Consider the following 10,508-nt stretch of genomic DNA (forward strand, 5'->3'; position numbering starts at 1 on the left):
CCACTTTCCTCTACCATTTCCTCCAACTTTCAGCGCCGTTTCTTCACTTGTTCTGCACAGCCAACAAGCTCACATCAAGCTTCTGTGCCTTTAACATGGAAACATCTCAACTTTGTGAGCAAAGTTTAATAGTTTAGAGGAAAATGGGGAGGCAGAAGATGTGCTCGGAACCTGAGTTTCCTTCCTGGATCAACTCAAAGATCAGACACAGAGGGAAAGTTTTGAACAGCCTCTAAACTCTGCCAGACTCGGTCCTCAGAGGGAGGAGGAGGAGGAGACATGAGGGTGTTTAACCGGGGTGTGATGATGCTTCTGACCACAGCAGGGGCTTTCTGTGCCTTCAGCCTCATGACCATCGCCGTGGGAACGGACTATTGGCTGTACTCCCGAGGTGTGTGCCGCTCCAAGACCCTGAGCGACAATGAGACGGTCCGCAAGAACGAAGAAGTCCTGACCCACTCTGGTTTGTGGAGGACCTGCTGCACGGAGGGTGGGAGTCACACTACACCTGCATGTGGTTTCACATTAGAAGCTTATAAAACAGCCCAGAGTGAAACACAACAAAAATGGTCAATCTAAACATAGTAAATATGCACTATGGTGTGTTTATGTGACTATGACTTGTTAATCTAATAAGTTAAATGGGATATAAATGGGCAACTCAATATTAAGTAGCAATAACACTGTCGGTTCTTACAAGCAGGCCTATAATGGGCTGATTATGTAAACAAAGATGTGCATCATGTTTCTCTATCGGGTGATAATTGCTACATCGATAAATCATACAACCGCAGCTACATAGCAATAGTATTACAAAGTATTACAACATAGTAATAGTATTACAGACCTGAAAATGTTCTGCACTCAACAGTTCAGTGGAGTATTTGTATTCTGTATCAGGAAAAGTAGAAATCCCACATAAAAATACCCTGTTATAGTGATTGCAACTATAAATATGTGACTATTATTTGAAAAATATTTTTTACTTGCACTGTGCAGATGATACCACTATACATGAAGCAAATGTTTGGTACATAAATTTTAATTTGTAGTTAGTTGGTAAATAAGAAAGTAAAAATGTTAGATTTCCTCATACGTGATAACAAATATTGTTTCAGGCTTTTTAAAATATTTGATCTTGACTAGACTTCACCAAGATTTCATTAAGAACTCTTTGCAGACAAAATAAGCCATTTAAAATACACCTGAGGCCATCTCTCCTTTTTATAGCTTTATTAAACTCTCAAACACAGAAATCATTCAGAGGAAAAGGGCTTGTTGTTACAGACATCTCATATTTGCACTTTGATGCCTCTGTGATTAGATTTTGATTGTTTGCTGGAGTCATGAGGACACATCTTAAAGAAGACTATAGAGAAGGTTTAGCCCTGGCTATATGATGGATAGAAATGACATTTTCAATTATTAACTTCTCTTTAATAGCACCACCAATACTTCTATTACCCCATATCCTTGGTTCTGTTTTGCTTTGCTAAGTTTCTGATGAAGAGAAAATGCTTGGCTTTTCGATTTCCTCCTCACTTCCCTTTCATCCCCTCCCTCTGCTGCTGCCCCTGCCGCCTGTAAAACCAAGCCAACCCAAAAAGGTTTAATGGAGAGGAAACAGAGCATGCAGAGGTCATCAGTGCTTTAACAGTCTGGTGTGATTGCATGCTGGTCAGTTAGCCTGCATTGCAAAAGAAGCCGTAAACGGGCAGATAGATGAAGATAATCGTGATGCACGAAAGAAGCGCTCGGAGGCAAATTTGTTGTTGAGCCAGATGGGGACAGATGATCTGATCTCTTGTTTCTAATGTGACAATAATTTGAATAACTTTACACCTCACATCTTTTCTCTCAGCCCTATTTGTCGCAGCTGAGCTGTTGTTAATGAATGAGTTTTGTTTTGGTAACCATGGGGACCGAGCCACATCATCAATACTGGTCAATCAGGGCGGGCTCACAGGGACACATTTGTCAATATGATCCTCTGTGCGCAAATACTAAAAGGCACCGCACGGCCAAAGGTTACAAAGGCTGATGTTTGTATTTCCAGACATCATTATAATGCATCAGAGCCTTCACGGCTTACGAGGGTTATTATCTTTCTGTGCCATATACAGTAGCGTTGAGTGATAGTGGAATATTTGTCTTTTCACTTGAGCGTATGACACCTACATCCAGTGAAAACAGCCAGCGTAGAAATATGAGAGAGATGATTTGATATAAATATGAGCACAACTTGAGGCCCTTACTGTTCAAGAAAAGCACAGAAGAGGCTTGGATCAGCAGCTAATTCAGACCCCAGGTCATTTTAAGGTTTATGCTTTTCCTGAGGCAGCAGTGTCATTAAAAATGCCCCCTTCTTTTTTTTCTGTGGAGACAGTTTTGTGCAAAATAATGCTTGTTAAAGTTAAGATGACATTAATACAAAAATCTATTGTACATCAGTCTAAAAATGTAATATAACAATGCTGACATGCAAGACTTTACATCTGTGATCCCTCTGCAGGTATGAAGAAACACAAAAGCAGAAAAACACACGGTAATGATATATAATGAGACAAGCTCATTATATATGAGTGATCACATGACATGATGTGATCACATGACATGAGGTGGGAGGAAGAGTGTGGACAGCTACTGCAACACTGGCTGTGTCCCAATTCAGGGTATGCACGCTTGAAGTACGCATTTCAAGTGCGATTACGTCACCGCCACGCGACGACGGCTGTCCCAATTCAAAGTGTACTTCAAATGCATACTCCAAATGCGCCGTCGATTTCCCCAAATATCAAGCGTGGTCCGGTGCACGCTTCGTGGCCCCATATATCCCACAATCCATAGCGCGGCGGTGGGTGTGGATAATTTTGCCGCAAAATACAGCAGACGGGAGCGGCCGAAGAGTGAACTGTCAAAAGTAAGTACTGAATATGATGTCACTTATTTATGTGCGAATGTTTAAGAACATTAAAACATTACTGTTGGCCACATGTCGGCAAAGTTATGTGACATTAGTGATGTTTGTACTTTCAGCGGTAACTTGGTTTTAAAGCCTCTACTTCTAAATATATATATAGTTGACTTTAATCTTACAGAGAATGTGATGATTTTATGCGTAATTAAAGTCAGTCATATATCCACAAACACAACAAGCTGAAAGTCAGTGATGCTGCTCGGTTTGCAGTCCTGAATATGACGGCACAAGCAGGATTCACTGCACTGTTAATGTTAGCTATGTTATATTGCTGCCTCTGTTCGGTGGTGTCGAGCCAAACGGACTTTAACGTGTGTTTGAACGAGCTGACGGTTCACTCGTTAAGCTGAAAGAAAGATGCTTTAATCACAGGAGTCACACATGTGTCCACTGGACCATCTGGGAACTCCTCTTGTTTAGCACTCGTAATAACACAAACACTAAATCCTCCTTCTCTTGTGCTGTTTTGTAGCAGTGTGTACACCTGAGACTGTCACCTGTCTGTCTGTCCTGCACTCTCTCTCTGTTTCTTTCTCTCTGATTGTGGAATAAAAGTATGAACATGTATTTATAAGTTACACTTGTGTTTGAATCCTGCAGCTTATCACACATTTGATTTCCATGTGTGACAACTGCAAGTGTCCAGAGTGAGGACAGACTGAGGGACCCACTGCTGCACATCATCTGTGAGGCTTTGCACCCTGATGATCCACCAGGACAAACTCAGCAGTGTGTGAGGAAGAGGAGGAGGAAGAGCCAGCAGCAGCTGACAGATGGAGAGAATAGACAGACTGTTCCCTGTTTGTGAAGGACTGCTAGGAAAGTTTAACATAACTAATTGTCTGTCCTGAATCAGTCTTATTAGGTAATGTTCAAATAATTTGATCATTCCAGTGTTTTCAGTGTGGGAGAAAGTACTCAGGGCCTTCAAGTTACACACTATGAAAGGCAGCAACAAGTTTAATGTTCAGAAACCTAAAGTATGTATCAACAGCAGAATGGAGCTAAAAATAAATGTTTGTTTCAGTTCTATGAAGCTTTGAGTATTTTGGATTAGTAGCACTGCTGTGTTTGTTGCATCATATTGCTGTAATTGTTTATTTGCTTTATATATTCTGAGGTAAGTTGATCTATAGTGTTACATCATATTCTATAAGGATGTTATGTGTTTGTATACTTTCTGCCCAGTTTGACCCATTTAGCAGAAGTCAGCCTGTTTAAGGCTCTGATATCTATTCTGTATGACTTAAAGCAGTTATGACATGCTCTGATTTTCTCACCCAATAAAGGAATATTTCACATATCAGTCTACTCTTTGTTTATCAGAAACAGTTATCACAGCTCGTACATTTTCTTTTTACACATATATGTAAGCATTGAGCCAAATTTAGTAATGCCAACATATTGAAAGAACAATGTTTGTCTCTTATACATAATACATCTGTATATACACTGTCAGAGATACTTGTCTTTGAGTGAAGATTTAAGGTGATAGGAAATATAAATAACTGCTACTTGCATCTTTGACCCAGAGTTCAAGCTCATATATATATATAATCTGACAATACATATAATATTGTCCATATTATATTAACATTACCACAGTAAGATGACTTTAGTCTCATGAACAACATTAGCTAATTATCATTTACTAACTTGAAATGACTGTTCAGTACAGAAATGAAGCCCAACTATCATGTTTTACAGTCCCGTGGTCTCAGCTGATCAAAGTGATGTCATGACAAAAATGAATGACCAACAAAACATTTTTTCTCCTTCATTTCTGTCACACAAAGCTGTATGAAACATTTCTCGCGGTTAGTATCATGGTTGCTAGGCAACCTGAACAGCGCGACGAAGGCTAGACCGTCCCATTTCACAAGCCTCTCACTTCCCGTACTTGTAGTACGCACCGTACGTAGTACGCGTAGTGTGCGTACTTCAAGCGTGCAGACCCTGAATTGGGACACAGCCACTGTCTCTTCCAGGTTTAAAATCTGATAGGCTGAACAAGTGAAGACCTAAAGTGACTCTTTGGGCATGCTCATAACTCACAGCAACAATAAAAACACAGTAAAAGGCCACAAGAGGGCACTGATTCATGTTAAACAGTTAGAAGGTGGGCAGGATGAGTAAAAACCAACCTGAGAAGATACCTGTGCTTCTTTTACATTTGCATCAAGTACAGAAGAAGAGGGAGACAGGGGAAAATGACAAAGCAGTGCCACTTTTGTTACAGAATGATGTAATTGTCTGATTTTCTGTTTTCAGGGACATTTCGGGGTGTTTGCAAGGACATTGATCACTTTCCTGACGATGCAGACTACGAGCAGGACGCTGCTGAATACTTACTGCGTGGGTATCAAATAATTGCATGAACTCTTAACAGCTGTGATGACAGTTTGAGGTATTTGCGTGGTGTCTTGATACCCTCGTTCTCCTGTCCTCTGCACAGGAGCGGTACGAGCCTCCAGCCTCTTCCCCATCCTCAGTGTGGGGTTATTATTTCTTGGGGGTGTCTGCGTAGCTGCCAGCGAGTTCTACAAGTCACGCTATAATGTCATTCTCACTGCGGGTATACTCTTTGTCTCTGCAGGTCAGACACACAGAGTCTTTTCAGCAGCATGATTATTATTGTGACTCTTCATTCAGTCCCTTATTAATTCTGAAACACAGAATTAAAAGCTTTGGTCGGTGATGTTAGATTTTATGTATACCCCTTTTTTAAAGACTGGTATTTATTATGTTTTTCTACATTAGTCTTTTTTAATTTCTTTTCTTCAGGTGTTTTAATGGTTGTACTTTCTCGTTTGTATGGAGGATCAAAAGGGCCGAAAATAAATAACAATTGAATAACTCATTAATTCTATAATTAAATTCATCAAAAGTAACATTAACACCAAAAGGAAATAAAACAAATAAAAAACAAACAAACAATAAAATAAAATAATGGAAATAAATGAAAATTCATTTAAAGGTAACAAAAATATAAAAAATAATAAGAAAATCAAATAGGAACAAGAATTGATATCATATTTAATTAATTATTGTATTCATTCAGCATTTTTTTAACCATTGTTGTTATTTCTGGTGCATTTAACTGATGTTTTTAATTTTTTCAATTTAACTAATTAAATTTACGTTTTCGCACTTTTAGTCCTCCATAGTTTGTAGCATGTCAGTCAACTGCAAAAATTCCTCCACAAATAAACATCTGAGTGACCCTCTTCATCTCTGTTAACACTACTGCAGGTCTCAGTAACATCATTGGCATCATTGTGTACATATCAGCCAACTCAGGTGACCCCAGCCAGAGCGACAACAAGAAGAGCTACTCCTACGGCTGGTCCTTTTATTTCGGAGCTCTGTCCTTTGTGCTGGCTGAGATGGTGGGCGTCCTGGCAGTGCATGTGTTCATAGAAAAACACAGACAGCTGCGCACCAAAGGCCGGCCTTCGCTCATGAAGCCGCCCATCTCTCGAAGCTCATCGTATTACCGCAACCGTTACTACCAGAACCGCAGCCGCCGGTACAGTTACAGGAGCAACCACAGCGCAGGGGACCCGCACTCCTTCCGAGCATCACTCAGCCGTGACCGGGAGCCGTCCATCTCCGCTGAATCTAAAGTCACCACCATGGCAGGTTTGCCAACACCAGTGTCAGTGGGCTCAGAGTTCATGCTCTACGCTTTAACCTCACCTCTCAAAAACAGTAAGATAGACATGGCTGTGGATCATTTAACAGCTGCTCACAACAACACAGAGATGCTGCCTGGGAACTGCGCTTCCAACAGGAGGACCACACCTGTCTAAGAAGATAGTCCCTGTAAGGTTGAACTTTAGTGGGAGGAGAGTAAGCTTTCTCACATTCTTGCTATAGACAGAAGAAAGGCATTGTAGACAAGTGCAGGGCTGCATTAGCCTGCCAAATATTTTTTTCTATGAACTCTTCAGTCACTCATATGTCAAGAAATAGTGAAAAACTGCCATTACAATCTCCCAGAGTCCGTCCAACAGTCCAACACCAGGATATAACTTGGGGTGCAATCAGAAAGTCCAGTTACTCCAACCATTAAAACCAGAAACCATTTCTGGTTTAAATTTGGCCAATCTCCCCTTCAAAGTCTGCTCCTTCTGCAGCTCTGGAATTGAATGGGCAGTGGTTCAGTGGTTTGCACAGAAAAAGATCCTGGGTTTGAAACCACTGGCTGGGGCCTTTCTCTGCGGAGTTTGCATGTTGTCCCTGTGACTCACTGTGTCCAAGCATGAAGGCAATGCATCAGGTTATGATGATAGTTATTTCTTAAGACATTTGCAGGGCCTTGCACTAATTCAGAATGAAATCCGGGATGAGAACTTCACTGCGAAGCTCTACTGTAAAACCTGAAGCGTCGAATAGAGTATATCTGGTGGAATCAACCTGAACTGGTTGCTTCGAGTCTTCAATCTGCAACTAGCTGCAACTTTTTCATCTTTCACATAATTATATATAAGCTAAGGGGTCAGCATTTTGACATGGTGGAGGAGATCCAACATGCACTGTTGAAAGAAAGGTTGGAGTGGTCAGAACAGGGCGTGCAGGGAAGGGTTTAAAATAGGAGCTGATGAGCTGTAAGCTTGCAGCACTGCCCAAAGACATGCCCTAATAGGGAAGATGTGTCACATTTAAATCAGGTTATGGTTCACAAGCTGGCACCGCAGAACTTAATGATTGCATCTCCTGATGAAACAATGCAAGAAAATAAAGCTGTTTGAGATGTTAAAATCAGAGAGAGCTTGTTGTTTTTTACTGGAACAATTTTAAAAAATGGTCAATCGATTATTTAAATAGTTGCAGACTGTTGTGCAGTTAATTCACTTGTCGTTTCAGTTCAAGCAACCAGCTAATCTGTATCTTTGACACTCGGAGGAAAAATCAAAGCAAACAAAAACTGAATTTTTAAAAAATAGATTTGTCTCAGTTTTTGTGAGTGTGTGTGTAGTAATAGTCGGTCAGAGAGAGAGAGAGAAAGGGAGAGGTGCCTGTGAGGAAATAGAAACATTTACAGAAAATACAAAAAGCATGAAAGCAACTGAGAATGAATGACTATGTCCTGTTTCTGTAGCCTCATTTTTTGTGGACCTATTGCAGAAGATCGAAACCCCATTAAGTGCATTCGAACTCTCTCTGTCTCTCCATGTGTCTAATTGTGTGGCTGAGTGAGTTTTTGTAGCGTGTGAGCGTGCATAAGCGCACTGAAAGGGTCTGCCCTCATGGTTATGCCACTTTCTGTATGCCTTAAAGAAAGCTTCGAAGTTCACATCACAAAAGGTGTTTCAAAGAGAAATGAGCTGGTTCAAGGCTGAGCCTTGTCGCTTTTTTTTTTTAATTGTACAGGACATCTCAGTTTCTGGCATCTCTATTTGCAAGAGAAACTAAGAAAGAGAATATTCAAACACAACCCAGCACAGAAGCAAAGGTTTGAACAATACTGATAAACAAAAACAGTTTATCAAAAAGAAGTGACCTCTCCTGTGCTGAGTAATATCAGGGCTTTATTATGCCTGAACATGCATGAATTAGCTCTGTTACATCTGATGGCAGGGCAGCACAAACAGACACGCATCAGCGGACGCCCAAACAGGCTGAGAAACCTCAGGTGTTACCATGGCAGCAACGGGATTCAGGCTAGAATTCAAGGTAGGTTATGAATACGCTCACGCAAGAAATTACCTGAAAGCACAACTGACTACTTTGGCTACTGTTTCAGCTCCACAAGCTATTTATCGCTACTATAGTGCACAGAGTATTTAAGTAGTATTTCAAATATTTTTACTAAAAGGAAAAAAAAATATTTGCAGACAAAGGATTCAAACTAATGCCTCAAACAGACTGGAGCCTCTAATCAGAAAGCTTCAATATGATTTAGTTACTAAGCAAACAAAAGTTAAGTTAATGAATAAATTACCAGCAGAGACCAGCCTGCTGTGTGTGAAAGAAGAATGGTGAAGCCAAAGAGACAGATAACATCAGGCCAGCTAACATCAGGATTTACATTTCTTGTGCAATACTCTACAGAAAACTTTCACACATGGTAAAAAAGTCAGAATGGACAAGAATCTATTGAAAATTTCAGCAGACCAATTTTTTTGACAGCCTCCTGGCAGTGGTGGCGTGAAAAACAGGTCCCTGATGAGACCTAATCCAGCATCTTTATGAGTTCACCTGAAATAGAGCAAATCAATCTCAGATAAAGACTCCTAGTGGATAAATTTATATATAACTGTGGAAATGAGAACTGAGTAGGCTTAACATTGTAGCTGGATTGGTTGGTTTTGTCTGCTGATTAAATCAAAGTTAAATGTAACAAGAAGTTTGATCACAATCTGTAAAACCAAAAGAGTGAGCTAAAAGACAGTAAAAAGTTTGGCATATCAAAGGCACTAATGAGCCAACCTTTTATTTTACTACTCAGTTATTCAGAGTTTTGATTGTCTGTATGGAGACCCGCATGGAGGCCCAATTCTGACCCCCACCTATTCCATGATGGCTTTTCTCCGAGGAGGCACAGTTGAGGCTCTTAATTAAAGAATGGGTTATAAATAGAGCAGCAAGCTTTGTGAAGCCGCTGCTTTTCTCTCATTGAAATGGGAGCTTCCAGTCACTACTATATTAAGATCACGACTTGCTGTAAGGTATGTGTAATATGTTTCAGTTTCTTTCAGACTTTACAGCAACATCTCAAAAATGTCACCACTTGCCTTTCCTCTTTAACACTAGCATTCGTAGCCGGACATCATTGGTTATTTATGAAGAAAACATCTCTACTGTGTTTTACAGGAAATGGAGACGAATCAGCAAAATAAACATACTGCTTAAAGTCATCAGGATCTGATAAGATATTTTTCCACCACTGAAGAAACAAAACAAATACAATGAATAAATTAAAAAAATTTCCCAGGCAGAGGTAAATCAAAATTAAAAGGTTATTTTTGCAAAATGTCAAGCTAGGTATCTTAAAATTAGAGGTACAAAATTTTTAAAAAAATCTCTGAAACGTCTCCTTGCTGCATAGAATGTATTGTATAAAACAATACTTTGCAGTTTTATACAATAAAGACAAAAACAACTGATTCTCAAGAGGATGGATGGTAAATGGGATCATACATTTGTGCTGAAAGTGATTTTCAAGTGCATATTATATTATTTAATATTTTTTTCTAATTAATTAATTGTACACTTTAAGGATGTAACTTTTTTTCAGTGACTGAAAAAGGTTTCCATAGACAAATAGATATTTCATTTTAAAGGACATTGCTTTAAAATTAATTGAAATACATGTAATTTAACCAAAATGTATATTAATTATCAATAAAACTTTAGTGCACTAATGTATAATTGACATCAACTAACAATCAGTTAAAGTTACAATTGAAAACACAAAATCCATCCATCTACAAATACCAGTTCCCCAACATCCAGTCAACTTAAACATCTTTATTGTCCCGTCTTCCTCCCCTCACTCCTAACTCAGATGGCTGATTCGGCCAGA

General features: G+C 39.6%; 1 protein-coding gene across 1 annotated transcript; it reads left to right on the forward strand.

Moving 5' to 3' along the window:
- Positions 1–279: 279 nt before the first annotated feature.
- On the forward strand, positions 280–6,789 carry LOC116312393 (voltage-dependent calcium channel gamma-3 subunit). Its single transcript, XM_031729810.1, has 4 exons — positions 280–490; positions 5,249–5,332; positions 5,433–5,573; positions 6,230–6,789. Exons 1-4 carry the CDS (start codon positions 280–282, stop codon positions 6,787–6,789), a joined length of 996 nt encoding a protein of 331 aa, XP_031585670.1.
- The last annotated feature ends 3,719 nt before the right edge of the window (positions 6,790–10,508 follow it).

Source organism: Oreochromis aureus, linkage group 6 (assembly GCF_013358895.1).
Source record: "Oreochromis aureus strain Israel breed Guangdong linkage group 6, ZZ_aureus, whole genome shotgun sequence".
NCBI classification, from domain to species: Eukaryota; Metazoa; Chordata; class Actinopteri; order Cichliformes; family Cichlidae; genus Oreochromis; species Oreochromis aureus.